Source organism: Topomyia yanbarensis, chromosome 3, assembly GCF_030247195.1.
Source record: "Topomyia yanbarensis strain Yona2022 chromosome 3, ASM3024719v1, whole genome shotgun sequence".
Classification (NCBI taxonomy): Eukaryota; Metazoa; Arthropoda; class Insecta; order Diptera; family Culicidae; genus Topomyia; species Topomyia yanbarensis.
This window is the reverse complement of record NC_080672.1, coordinates 426,650,432-426,665,777: the sequence shown is the minus strand read 5'-3', so window position 1 is coordinate 426,665,777 and position 15,346 is coordinate 426,650,432. Positions and strand designations below refer to the sequence as shown.

At 38.3% G+C, this 15,346-nt stretch overlaps 1 protein-coding gene across 4 annotated transcripts in view; it reads right to left on the bottom strand.

The window, feature by feature from the left end:
• LOC131688603 (protein ECT2) overlaps window positions 1-15,346 on the bottom strand; it is a 126,393-nt gene that overhangs the window by 13,743 nt on the left and 97,304 nt on the right. For all 4 annotated transcript variants that reach the window (XM_058972962.1, XM_058972960.1, XM_058972961.1 and 1 more), the window contains one exon: window positions 82-213. In XM_058972962.1, the coding sequence (XP_058828945.1) occupies window positions 82-213 (132 nt within the window). The remainder of the gene's footprint in view (window positions 1-81; window positions 214-15,346) is intronic.

Genomic DNA, 15,346 nt, shown 5'->3' with positions numbered 1-15,346 from the left:
TGTAAGTTTGGTGCAGGGAGAAAAAGAGCAACTTATTAGTTTTTTTGTACGGAGGAAATTTGATCACACATTTAAACTTACATCCCCAAATAGGTAGCTGCCTTCATCGGCGTAACCGTTCTGGATGGTAAACCAGAACCAATCCGCTTTTACAATGTGGGTTTTGTTATTTTTCACTTCAGGTTTCGAAGTTATCACGTGCTGATCAACAACCTGTAATAGAATATAGGCAAATTTGAAGATGTACATTCGAAAGTATAACCTGAACAAAATAATTCATAAAGGAAGCTACAAATTTTCCGTTAGTGAAATAACTACAACTACATACAGTTAGGTTAGTTTTCGTTAAGATGAAAATTAGTAAAGAACATCAACAAGGGCCCTATTCTCACAGTCACGTCACCTAGTGACTTGAAGAAAATGACCTTCTAGTCACCAAGTGACGTGACTGTGAGAATAGTACCCCAAATGTTAATTCGTACTGATGCTTAAAGATGGATTTCAAGTGAAGTATCAAAACTATTAAGTTAAGTTGGTAGTTATTTTATAGAATGTCAATTACACTAGTATGTGAACTGTTGACATTAACAAAGAGTAATATTTTTATCAGGAATTAATATGAAAATAACTGAACATTTTAAATGCCATTAATTTGATGATTGAGAAAAATTTCAACTTCGTTGGAAATTGAGGATCTAGGGAAAGCTCTGAATGCTTGACTAAATGTTAAAAGAACACGATTGTCATTTTTAATCGCTTACATGAATATAGAAGTTCCGGCATCTAGTCTGAATCAACAGTTAAGATTAAATAGTTATTACAATGAATTCTGTAGAAGTGAACACAGAACTGGGTCGTATTTAAATTTTTTTTAAATTGAAATACCAAGAAAATGAAACTCGCACCGAATCCGCAGGAAAATCATTTTTACAAAAAAAAATCTGGGAAGTTACCATTTTCGGTAAAGTTACTAACCATTCTGAACTCCACTTTCATTGCGCTGATTTTTTAATTTGAGTCAAATAGCAAATGGCGAAGATGCAAAAAAGAACTTTTATCCATGCTAAAGGCTGTATCTGAAATACACTTTCCGCATACATTTGCATTGTATGCACGTTTATGTGATGGGTAAAATATACTCATCACAGCATGCTGTGCGTTCGACAGTCGTCTCTCGCTTGTTTACTGGGTTAAATTCTTCATTTACAAAATGTCGCGCAATGAAATGAAAATAGTCTTGGACTATTTGAAAATTGGCGAAGCATTTTTGAATTCATTACGCGAGTGTAAAATCCACCATAAACAAGCTTGGGGAACACTATTCTTTGGATGAACGACAAGGAAGAGGCACCGTATCTTCCAACCCAAACTGAATCAGCAAAAGGGTATTTCTATTTAGAAAGAACAAATCAATGTCGATGCATTATGTGGTCAATAAAGCGCGAACGAGTGTCGGAATAATGCAAAATATTTAAAACCAAAATACGAGGACATATAAAAGACAGAAAACCGTCAAATTACACAAAAAAGACACAACAAAAAGAAAAAAAAAACATTCGTTTAGTGACTCTCGGACCGATAAGTCGATCCTGCCAGTCCGTGCAGTGGAACGTCATAAAAATAGTGCTAATACACTTTCAAGGTTATCTCATGCGTTCGCCGCCTTGCCGAGGTTTCAACTTTTTTCCTTTTTTGTGAGTACCCGTTTACCGTTATTCAACCAACAAAACAGTGGAGCAGCAGTTTTTCTTTTCTTGTAATCCGCCTGGATACCGCTACATTTACAAGTTAAGTGCCGCTATAATATTACATTATCCATTCTTGTCCCTAATACCAGCCTGCACTGAGCAATATTCGGCTGGGTCAGAGATATCAAAAATTCGCCCTGATTAGCTTCGGGTGGTGGTTAATATTTTGAAACAGGCAAATTTTATAGCTGGCTATGGGCCATTTACAAAGGAATACAGAGTATATATACCAACTAATCGGGTTGAAATCTGCGGGGTCGTATCCGATTCGAGTTTGAATGACGCAAAGCTGCTAACACATGGCTGTTTTAAAGACCCAATGATCCAGCCAGTAAAGATACTGGAGTGCAAACGTTTGCATTCAGCATCAGTCACAGCTGAAAGGAAGAGAACATACGTCAACTCAGACGCTTACCGGTGACCTTCGCCGGCTCTACACTGCCCAATTACATCCTTTTCGATAAATTTCGTCTACCTGTTCGTCGGGTGACTAATTTTCTAATTGCAAACAATTGGCAATACGGTTCGTAGTGGGAAATGCGGTAGGAGCCAAGTGGATAATTCCTGTGGAAGGAATGTCGAAAAGTGTCTCTACTGTGGGGGAAATTCACATGATTTTCCGACATGCTCCGCGTACAAACAAGGCGAGGAGAAACATAAGCGTTCTCTTCAGGGATGCTCTTAGCGATCTTTTGCAGAAATGCAAAAGATAGCTACAGGGATAAAACATAGGAGGAAACATCCTCTACTATGCATGGAAGCAATAGCAAAGGAGGAACGTTCCCTTCAAATTCCTCCAAAATTAACAGCTCGAGGATGATGCAAAACCGCAGCAAGTACCTCCTGGTCTCAGAAATCTGAACTCAGAAAAAGTTTTCCCGGCACTCCCTGGGATATCAAAAATCCCAAGCGTTTCGATGGCTCAGCCACAGAAAGAAACGAGCACTGGATTAATAAAATTCTATGCTATTGTGGACCGCATTTCCACAGCTTAAAGTATTTCTGATCCTCTTGAAAGCATCCTGATAATTTTTCTCCCCGTGGCCGCTTCGTTCAGCGATTGTATCCTTCGATGGCTAATTCACCGAACAAAGCCACGAATTTGATCACTGTTCAACCATGCTGCATTTCATCGCGAAACATGGCTTACCTCAGAAATAGATCTCAACTTTCACGATTTTAATATTATTCGCTTGGATCGGGACGACTTTCACGGAGGAGTACTGTTGGGAATCAATAAGTGCTATTCTTTCAATCTAATCGACCTCCCCTCAACATCAGTTGTTAAAGTTGTCACTAGCCCAACTAAAATTAAAAGACCTGTGCATTGCTTCCAACTACATTCCCCCTAAAGCCTCAGTTGGCTACCGACGGCTTTCAGATATGGCAAAACCCCTCCTCGCGGGACAAAGAGTGCTCAGACGTGTACGCGGAGAAGGTCGCCACGTATAAGACCTTCCAGGACGACGAGTTACCCAATAGCTATTAACAGTACGCGACGTACGTTGGGAATGCTAATGTAGAGTCTGACGAAAGCCAAGAAACGTGGCTACTGGCACCGGTTCGTTGACGTATGCATGCGAAACCGAAACAGAACTAACGAGAACGTTTGATATTCGAATTCGCCAAGATTTTCCCGGATTCCACACGGTCGTCTTCCCCCGATACCGCGAACGAAACACCTTTTTCGATGATGGAGCTCTCACTTACTCTCTTATCGTGTAACAATAAAGCCCCAGCGCTTAACAGAATCAAATTTAACTTGTTGAAGAAACTGTCAGATTTTATTTAATTTATTTACTAAGTTTCTTGAGCGTTACATTATCCCTCATGACTGAAGGCAAGTGAAGGTCATCGCCATCCAAAAACCAGGAAAACCGGCCTCCGACCACAACTGATATCGACCGATTGCAATGCTGTTCTTTATCCCGAAATGGTTCTAGAAAATTATATTGTTTCGCCTAGACAATTACGTCGAAGCAAATAGTTCACTGCCAGACACAAAATTTGACTTCCGCAAAGGCAAAGGGACGAATGATTGTCTTGCGTTGCTCTCTACAGAATTTCAAATCGCCTATGCTAGCAAAGAGAGAAGCTGCACCAGCATGGTCTTTCACCGATTTTAAACAACTTGTTGTCTGAAAAACACATGCATTTTTCGCATGGTGATCTATCGACATCACGAGTTAGCTACATGGGCCTTCCCCAGGGCACATGTCTAAACCCCTTACTTTACAATATTTACGTGAATGGCATTGACGAACGTTTTGTCAATCCCTGCACGCTATTGCAACTTGCAGATAACGGTGTGGCTTCTATAACAGCAAAGCTGTCGATTTGCAAGGACCATTGCAAGATACTTTGGACAGTTTGGCTGCTTGGGCCCTCCAGCTGGGAATCGAATTCGGAGAAAACTGAGCTAGTCGTATTTTCAAGGAAGCATGCACCAGCGCAACTACTGCTTCAATGAATGGGTCAAATTATTCCCCAGGTTTTAACATTCAAATATCTCGAGGTATAGTTCGACTGTAAAGGTACCTGGGGATGTCACATTAGGCTTCTAAAACAGTGCCAACAAGGGATCAACTTTCTTCGTACAATAATCGGAACATGGTAGTGTTCCCACCCAGGAGACTACACCAAACAATGATATTGTTGGTTATGGAGTACGGGAGCTTCTGTTCCACATACTTCATCAAACTGGAGCGAATCCACTATTGTTGTTGGCGTTTTGCTTTGGGTTGCATGCACTCGACCCATACTATGAGTCTAGAAGTGTTGGCGGGTGTCCCTCTTCTGAAGAATCGATTTCGAGACCTTTCATATCGATTGCTCATCCGATGTGATATCTTGAACCCGTTAGTAATTGCAAATTTCGAGAGGTTTGTTGAGCTCAATTCTCCAACCCAAATTTATGTCCTTGTACTTTGATTACATGAAACAAAACATCAATTCTTCGTCGTATTATCCCAATTGTGTCAATCGCTTTCATGCTTCTGATTCAACTATATTTTTCGACACATCAATGAAAGATGAGATTCCTCCCGGATCACATACGTCCGCAAGTGATCCCAAAAATTATTTGTTGTAAATTTCGAGAAGATGTTTTACACCGACCAGTCAAGTCTCGACGGTTCCATTGGCTTCGGTATATTCAATCAAAACCTCACCGCCTCTCTCAAAACCAGTGATCCTGTTTCAGTTTACGTCGCAAAACTCACAGCTATTCAATATACCATTGGGTCGATTTATACTTTGCCCAACGATCATTATTTTATCGATCTCTTTCTAGAGGCAGTGGTACGATCACTGCCGCCAATGCGATAATCATGTATTTTTCCTGGGACGTCACCATAGCCCAGGGATAGCATAGGGGTTTGAGCATTGGGCCGGAGTCCCAAGGGTTGCAGGTTTGAATCTTGCCTCTGGGGGAGAATTTTTTCACATAGTTGCTTTCGTTTTACTCACTATTTCGATCTGTTTTCCCCGTTGGATACCAACAAAAAAGCTCCTGCGTGCTTTATCCGTAAGATCGTATAAGATTACATTCGTTTGGGTCCTCTCGCATTGCTCCATCCCGGGAATGAAGAAGCGGACTCTTTAGTTAAGACGGGTGTTTTAGAAGGTGACAATTACAAAAAATTATTCTGCTTCAAATAATTTTTCAAGAACTGTCGACAGAGGACACTAGAAAGTTGCCAGACATCGAGAAGCAATGAAGAGCTAAGACGACGTCTACTTTCTATTATCCCGAAGGTGTCAACAAAAACTTGGATGTAAGTCGAATTTTCATTTGTGTCAAGTCTCGGATCATGTTCAATCACTACATGTAGGATGCTTATCTTCGACGTAATATCAATGTTGTCTTTATATTAACATGTTTTGAAATGTTGGGTGGAAAGGTGGAGTTCTTCTTTCAATTTTAGTTTAAGGATCGGAAACCATCTAACTTATTTTGGTGTGCGAATTTGAGAGTGGTCTGAGCGAGAGAGGGGATCTAATGGAACGAGTGCAAACGGAAGGGGAAGAGGGAATTCCCCTTCCGTTTACACTGGATAAGGGGCCTACTATACCCTCCATTTGAAACTTGGTTGACGAGAATTGGTTCAGGCATCAACGAAGAACCGATATGACTTTAATTCTGGAATATGTCCGGAACACGGATCTTTCAAAATTGTCGCTGGTGGACAATTTTGTATATTCCAAGAATCTTTGATTGGCATTACGACTGTACCGGTTATATGAGAAATTCCTACTGGATCGCAATAACTAACCGGAACCAAAAGGCCCACAATAGCCTAAGTATTGTATTTTGCATTTGAAATCAGGTTTGTAAAAATCGGTCAAGAATTCGCTAGGAAATAGGTGAGAAAATAGTTTCAGAATTTGCCGATTTCCCTTGGTGCATCAAAAAGCGTCATAGGTGGCCAATGTGGTCAAAGCTACTTTGATTGTTAACTAGTGATCTAGATCCGCAAATCCAAATAATGTTACACCAATTTTGTTATGTATTTCATCATTCGGACATCATGATGTCACTAGATTATATGAGAATGTACTGTGCGACCGCTCTCTTCAACCCTGTAACTCGGGAACTGGAGGTCGCATCAACTAAAGATTCAATAGCTTATGGGGGCGATATAACGTTCATTTAAAAGTAATTTGTGCAAATCGGTTCAGCCATCTCTGAGAAACTTGTGAATTTAAATCTAAATGAAAGTACAAGAAAAATGCTCTAAATACTGGGTAAATGAGAGCGCCCCAAGACTGCCATCTACTGAAACAGTTGCAGTGAAAAATTTTCAGATTTTGCCATCTATCTTTGATTTTGCGTAGTAGTAATCGATTTCTGAAATATGTTATTAAAAAGATAAAAACACTCCTTCAATAATAATTTCAAAACTTTTCCAAACATAACTCGTTTACTTTTTTACAAATATATTTTCATGATTCTAAAAAGTATATAAAATATCGAGCAGCATTACAGGCATTCTTTGTAAGGAAATCAAAACCTGTCAAAACTCATCCGATCCATTCACCTTTTCAATAATATATAAAGAAATAATCCAAAAATTATTTCATTTGGAAAGTCAGTTTAGGGTTATTGAAAAGTGAATAATCTTTGAATCCCGTACAAGTCCGAAAATCCGAGTTTCCTGATGCATTTAATAGTAAGAAAATTTTAACTGTAACAATTGTGGTAGAGAGAAGCCTTGGTGTGCTCTGACTTTTTTAGCATTTGTAGCTTTTTCATAGTAATTTCATTTCGTTATTAAATGGTTCGTCCGTTTTTGTCCATTTTTTGCCCATTTTAGAATTGAAGTCCTGGGAAAAGTGAGCAATTTCAAATCGAAAGCCTTGAATAGCTCTGAAAATACAAGCGCTGCTAAGTTAACATCTTTCGAAAAGTTGTCTTTTTCAGTAGTCTAAAAAACTTTTTAGAACACCAGAAAGCGGAAATTGCGTTTCGACTTCGTTTCATCAGAATCCGATACTAACTTAGTGACCAAGTTTCGACTTCGTGAATACTTATCGGCTAAATCAAAACTCCTTTTCTTGCCAGATATGACACAGGACTAAAGATTTGTTCAAAAACACAAATAGTTTTTTTTTTGTTTTTTGGAGTTAGCGCTAATCTGGCGCTGGTTTGGTCCTATCACTAAGTTAGTGTCTCATTCTGATGAGACGAAATCGAAACGCAATTTCCATAACTAATTTAATTATAGGTTTTGTGCCCTTAACGCGCAAAAGTTGTTTAAAACAATTTTCTCTTCAGTGGAGAAGTAATAGTTTTCTCCACTAAGAAGAAATATAACACGGTGCGATCAAAAATCGCTTAAAACTTCATAAATCTTATGGCGAAAAAAAGTTTTAAGTGATCTTTCACAAATAACACCCTATATCTCGAAAACCTTAATAGTAACAATGTTGATGTCTTCGAAATAAATATGCATGGGAAATTTCTCTACAACTTTGCTGAAGTGAGTATTTTTCTATCTGAATTATTGAAGAAGTATGGTTCGTATCTCATTATTAATATGATTAATCATCGATCCAATGAGATACAAAAAAAGGAGTTTCATTCCAAAAAAAATCCTCAGACATTACTAAAATTAATAGTTTTGACGCAATCAAAAAAGTCCCGTTTTTCGCACTTTGAGACCACTGTTCAATGGTTTGATACGACTTCAAAGTGATACGAATCACCTCTGTCGAATGAGTTAACAAAAACGGGACATATCGCACGAACAGCACACACACAACTCGATGTGGTGCCGATCCGCATCTGAGCCATACTACAAAGTCGTCTGGAGGATTCCCTTCCGGCTCGACGAGAACTTCCCACCGCCTTCTGTTCATGATGTCTCCCGATGAAGGTCGTCCGAGTCTGTAAGTGATGTTTTGGAAGCTGAAGGTTGATATTTTTCTTCTCCCTGATAACTATGTCTGATACCCAGATGTTGGAATTCACCTCCTCGTTATTATCTTACCGGAGCATATTTGCACAAACTATTTAATTTGTTTTAATTGTTAAATTCAATAATCTCGTTAAAATTGCTCAAGTGTACTACTACTCATAAAATAGCTCTAATTGATGCCCCATAATCTTAATAAAATTCAATCATTCTCTCTAGTATAACGAACGGTATTTCTAGTTCTCGATTTTCAGAGCGACTACAAAGCCTTTCAAAAATGAACTCAAATTATTGTATGTATTCTTAATTATGTAAATAAAAAATCAGAAAATTTTAGCAAAATTAATACAATTTGTATTGTTGTCGACATTGACTGACCGAAACCAGTTGAGATGGCGTTGCTACTTGTTTTTCAGGATCAAATATTTTTTTAACAATTTTGACAGAAAAAAGATCTAGAATTTTAGCTGGCCACTTCATAACGATTAGGATTAGGATCATCCATTTGTTTTAGTGGTCCGAACGGTAAGCTTCAGATCATTACCCAACCCAAAGTGCCACTTCAAACATACCCCATTCAGCGTATGGAAGTTTAGCATCTCTCAAGTTCGTTGCATAACGATATTAAGCTATAAAACTTTTGATCCAGCCTTTTCACCTACGCATTTGGAATCAATTGGTTCTAACTTATTTGTTTTCTTGTCTTACTATAAAATTTAGCGTCTGATCACGAATGTATGGAAAGGTGGGAGTAGTTCGTCCCACTTTACACTAAGTTATATTCGCAAATCTACGTCGAACTTGTCGCAGCTTGGTGATCAAAACAAAAGATAAGCAACGTTATTTCCCCTAGTATTTTCAATGATTTCCCAGGACACCCATACTAGTAGTACTAGTTTAGTTTGATGAAAAATAAAACAAAATTCTTAGCGACATATTCGTCAATGCATCTGCACCTACGTTTCCGCTTCACACATGAATATTTCAGCTTCCGGCTTTGCGATGCAACGATACAGCGACTACACTGGTCTGCATTGCCATCTCATCAATTAATAATGATGCACAATCAATAAACCTCAGCTGCAAATCTCCTGACGGGTTAGACCACAATTTACTGACAACACCGTAATTCAGATAGTTAATTTGAATTGAAAATGCTCTGGACCACATAATTTCCATAAACACACAAACAAAAACTAACGGGTGTACATTATTGTTTGGAAACATATGCGACTAAATTGACCTGGTCACCAGATTGAACAGGTTACGAACACAGAGAGGGGCCAATGCTACCCCTAACCGCACGCTAATAGGAACTACCCATAGCTGCAAGTAGGAAAATTTTCCACCGAATCGATTCGTCTCCATCAACATCTCGATGTTCGACCTCAACTCGACTACTTGGCACGTTCCGAAGCAACATGAATGACATACATCACGCACCGCAAATCCGTTGCAACAAAACCTTTTATCGCGGAGATAAATTTAATATCGACTGTGGCACCGGAACAGGAAAACCACACGGCCACTCTGCACTTTTGAGTATCAACCGAACCGACCACCGAAAATTTTCATTCGATTCGAATCAACATTCTCGATGTACTGATAAAGGTTGTGGTACCGACACATTGCTGGTACGGAAATACCGGTAATGAATAAAAATGAGTACCGGTATTTTCGGTACCCTTGGGCGAACATCTTTCTTTAACTTGTTTGACGCTTGATGGCTCAATCCTTTTGTTCAACGGAGTCAAGACTGTTATATTTTAAAGGATGTAAAAAAAATCGAATCGTCATAGCTTCTCCATGTCGACATGGTTAAAAATACCTTTAATTTTCGTGATCAGAAAATATACCCAGCTTTTTGCACTTCCGGATCACGAGTGTGAACCCGCCGTCATAGATATTATTTAATTGATGGTGTTGGCTGTTGATTTTGAGGTACTATGTGTACCTTTTTCAGTTATTTGTTAAACAGTACCCACAGTTGATGTTTCGGATAACGGTACTGTAGACTTGTGTTGAGTTTAATTTCCGTTAATGAGTCTCTTTTAGCAGTTTTTGAGAATAAGTTTCCGGACTGTGTCGTCTGATATGTGCGTAGAGTAGTAAACCGAAATTGAAATATCTTTACTCATTTTATTCTTATCTATGCAATATTCTAGATTGGTATAACTAGTTTAAAAAGCGTTCGAAATTCCGCGTCAGCTTCAGTGCACAATTATGCTATTGGTATGCAAAAGGAAATCATGAACACGAATAAACTGTCAGCAGAATTATTTTGCATGTGGCTAAAAATTCATTATGAACAATCGACTAAACCTGGCTGCTATTTTTTTCTCATCGAACCCATCACGTCTCCAATAAAATAAATGTCATTTTATTCAACGTAAAAATACTGAACTGACGCACGGCGAGATTTTTTCCTGACCAAATAGCTAAAACCATCGAACAAAAATTGCAATTCTACAATAATTAAGCCGAATATGCACTAAACTTGAAACTAGTTTGGAAAAAAGTGGAACACTGCATCCCACAATTGCAGCACGAACGTGACCAATTAATCAAAATTATTGCAATAAATTTATATTCTTGATGCACAAATCACCCGTGGCATGGCAGATAATCGTTGAAAAATGTATCCCAGCGACACGAATGGGAAGAGTACATTTGAAGCAAATTCACGATTTTTTGGATGTTCCAACTCCAGTCAGATCACGGAACCAACGCTTCAACCAACCGATGCGGTAGGAGGCATTTTTTCTACCCGATTGAACTCATTTATTACCAGTGTGTGATGAGTGTGTGGTTGTGCTTATGGTGGGTTTTGAACCCTTCATTTGAATCAATAGCTGCATCGAATTCGAATATGGGGGGGGGGGGTTTCCACCGATACGACCGGAAGCGTTATTATGTCGAGCTAATATGGCAAATTAATTGGCGGTTTTGCTAATCAAATCTACATTTTTTGTGTAGCGCACCCCGGTGATGTTTGATTTGTGAGTTATGGTTTGTGCATTGTAACATTGCGTAGAAAGACAGGAGCTAATAGGAAAAGGGGACAAGATTTAACATCATAAGCATATAGAGAAATAGTTGTAGCATGCTTTCGAACAGTTGAACAATTAGAAGCTGTTAGTGAAACATGACGATATGAGGAACGAACAAGGACAGTATCGGGTTTAATGTGTTGCCGGGTGTGTATGCTGAGTATATAGTTCATGAACGTAGCAATTCTATTGTGTCCGTAGTGTGATAAAGAACGGTTTTTCGGTTGATAAAATGAGTGTTAAGGTACAATCTAAAACTCTATATGCTAAGATATCAACATAAACTTAGAAATTTGTCAAAAAAGTTACCTTATTTGAACCCGTTAGTTGGAGTTGGCATAGGCTCAAATTTTAGGATGAAAATTGGGCAACAATTTAATATTTCGAATCACCCAAGTACGAGTATTACATATTTCGGGTGCCAGGTGTGCAATGTGCTATTTCTTAAATAGGAAGCACAGATGCTTAAAAATTTTATGAACGACCCATTATTTGTATACCGAATAACTAACGAAATAATTTAGGACGTTGCCCGACATGATTTAAATGGGCCGTTCAGGAGAAGATATGGGAGACATCCTATTATACAAATGAAATGTAGTTTTTTTTTAAAGCTAGGTCAAATTCAAATAACTATCAGAACAAGAATAATAGTATTTCATATCGATTTCGCTTGATGAGAAGCTAAGACCATTTGGCATAAAGTCATTTGGCAAAATGGACATTTGGCATAACGGTTATTTGGCGTAATGGTCATTTGGCGTAATTTTGAAAATTGATCACGCTGAAGGTCATTTGGCATAATGGTCATTTGGCATAATTTTGAGAATTAATCACACTGACGGTCATTTGGTATGATGGACATTAGACATAATTTATTTTATCTCCAGGATAACGGTCACTTGACACAATTACCAAATATGCGATTTTGTGGGTCATTTGGAATACTGGACACTTGGCATAATTTTGCTAAGCGATCTCACCGAGTCATGTGTTTCTAGTTTAACTAGGTTAAAACTGCACTAAGCAATAATAATAATGTGGGAGTAGGCGTTGATAGAAAAAGACGTCAACATTTTTCGCGTTGCATTTTATTGACTAAAATTTAAATCTGAAATTGATTCAAAAATGTAGTGTTGATGATTGAAACGTTTGTGATCAACGAAATAAAATGCAATATTTCTGGTTTTCAATTTTATATTAGTTTCAAACTCGAAATCATTCCAAACCAAATTTGACCAACTTAACTGATGTTGATTAAATAAGATTATTACGAATTACAAATTGTACAAAGTTCATATTAAAATCGAAATTTCGGACCCCTCCCGAAATTTTTTTCTGGATCCGCCCCTGTTACAGTGAGCTAAATATACAATCAAGTTAAATGATCAGCCATCCGGCTTGAAAATGGGAGAATATGGAAAAAACGAAGATTAAACGCGCTGGCACAAGAAATTCTAGTTCCGGTGGACCTAATACCGATCCCACATCACTGGCTACCTCTATTTAGCGATAGAGATGACGACGACATTCTTAATAGGCAGACCACTGACGATGTGGATCTACGAGATAAACAGATCTGCTCAAGAAACTGTTGCTCACTAAGAAATTTCAGTGTTAAACCGCCAGTATGAATCGAGCCGATTCAGAAAAGCGAATCAAGTTAAGCAGCATAATAAACCCCGAACTATTTACCGGTGAGCTCGTTCTATTTTATCTTTACCTATAGTCATTCAAATTAAACACTAAATACGCGTCAATTCCATGAGCACGCATTCGTGGCAAGGAATCGAAAGTTTTATTATAATACTGGTACAATTGTGGTACACGTATTATAGCTGAGCGGGGCTTACCGACGTGAAAATGGCCTCGGAATGTACCGCTAGGTCTCTGTCAATCTGAAATGGGTCATTGAAAAATCGGTAGAGCTAACACCTACTACATCCCGAGATTAAGTTGTTTGCATGGGGTGATAGGATCACAGACAGAAAACTTTTTTTCATAACATCACTGCCGACCAGTGGGATTCAGAAGGTTAACACACACTAAGCAATAATAATAATGTGTTGTTATCCATTACCTGGTATTGATTGTATTTCGAGTGAATACATTTTAACTGATTTTGCCTTCCTTTAAAAATAAGTGTTCCTTCGAGTTTCATTTTTGAATTTTTTTCGCTTGTTAATTTTTGCAATTATGGGTTCTTTGTCTATGACTTACGTTTAGTATAGTGTAGATTTTACAGATTTTTTTAATGTAGCGCACTAGAACTGCTATCCACCAGACGTATGTTTGTTTAGATTATCATTATTATGATCGCTCTTGGAAGTGGTTGGCTTGGAAAATATCTATTCTGGGTGTTTATACGGTTCCATTTAAACGAATGACATTAACCGTAATAGAGCATTTATCTGAATGCCATAAACCCACTTGCCCGAATATCATTACCCGAATACCACATTCGCTCAAATCCATTATGCTTATAAGATTATTTACTATTGAATCGATACCAACAAAAGGAAAAGAAAAGAACATTTTTTTGTTAGGGGAAACTTTGCCTGAAGAAAATAACAATACTAGAGTCCAATAAGCAAGCATGCTTATACACCCAGGTTTTTTTCGCGGGGATACGTCACGCGTAAAAAACCTCGTTAATTAGAAAATCCGCGTAAAAAACCGCGTTCATTAGAAAAAGTCCTTTTTAATGCAAAGAATTTAGAAGAATTTTTTTTTTCGTGGAGTTACAATTAACATGAATTTTGCAAAAAATATTCTATGTCCTTTTGAATGCAAAAGACTTTCTAAGATTTTCGAAAAGATGGGTGAGACGGGAAGACTCATGGCCCTCACCTGAACAATATGGATATTTTCCGAATGGTCTTGACGAGAAGATGCCAGAAATTGATTTTTGACACCATTTTGAAATCCAAGATGGCGACTTTCGGTTTTGCGAAATTCGCTACAGTGACGACCCATTTTGATCAGCCCCTTGGTGACTTTTAGGCTAATAAACTGGGATATTGATAAAATTAGGACACATATTTTTCTTTCTTTTTGGGAAACCGAAGATCTTAAAATATTCTTCTCTAGTCCCTAGATATAGCCTCATAACCTTTCCTAGCTTAAATTTCCCTTAAGGGGCCTAACAATGCAAAATTCAAAAAAAGAATAAATTTTTTTGCATATTTCGGATTTCCAAGATAAGAAAAATATGGAAGGATTTACTCGAATTCAACTTGGTTCATCTTCTAGAGCCCACGTTTCCGGTTTAACGAAATGCTTTAAAACCCAATCAATATGGGTATTTTTGGAATGGTCTTGACAAGTAGGTCCCAGAAATTGATTTTTGACGCCATTTTGAAATCTAAGATGGCAACTGAGGGGTTTTTTACGCGGACTTTCAAATTACGCGAATTTTCCGATTAACGCGTTTTTTACGCGGAATCCGCGAAAAAAAACCGCGTAAAAACATGAGTCCATATATAGCCATTCTCTCAGCGTTCGTTGCTTTGGTCAGTTCATAAAATGTCGAATAGTGAATCGATTTTTCGTGGTTTTACAAATGAAGAATTGCATATTGCACCGTGTTGCTCATATCAGCGTCATTAAAAATCAATTCCTCCATTGCGAGTTCGGAAACCACGTGGGATCAGCAAACTATTAGCGACAGCATCATCATCACCGCCGTCTCCATCGTTTAAATCACCGCCAGCTAAATCTCAAAAGGAATTTGATGCCCAGAAAACAGTTTTGAGCAAACCTTCGTCATAATCATTGATGCATTCTGCGTCATTCCCGTCGCCGACTCTGGGTATAGGTTGGGATTGCTCTGATTTCCCGGTTGTTGTCGGTTTAGAGCAGAAGTCCACAACATCTGCTCTGTTGTCTTTGGAATAACATTCGTTCGCACCATTAACATCACTTGCCAGAAGCATAAGAGTTGATTCCTTCTTTCACACATGAGCAGTTATTTGAATTTGTACACCAAATAGCTCTCGCAAGAAAACTGGTAATCCTCTCGGTTGCCCGGTTTACTCAAACTGAAGAGTTGATTCCTTCTTTCACACATGAGCAGTTCTTTGAAATTGTATACCAAATAGCTCTCGCAAGCAAACTGGTCATCCTCTCGGTT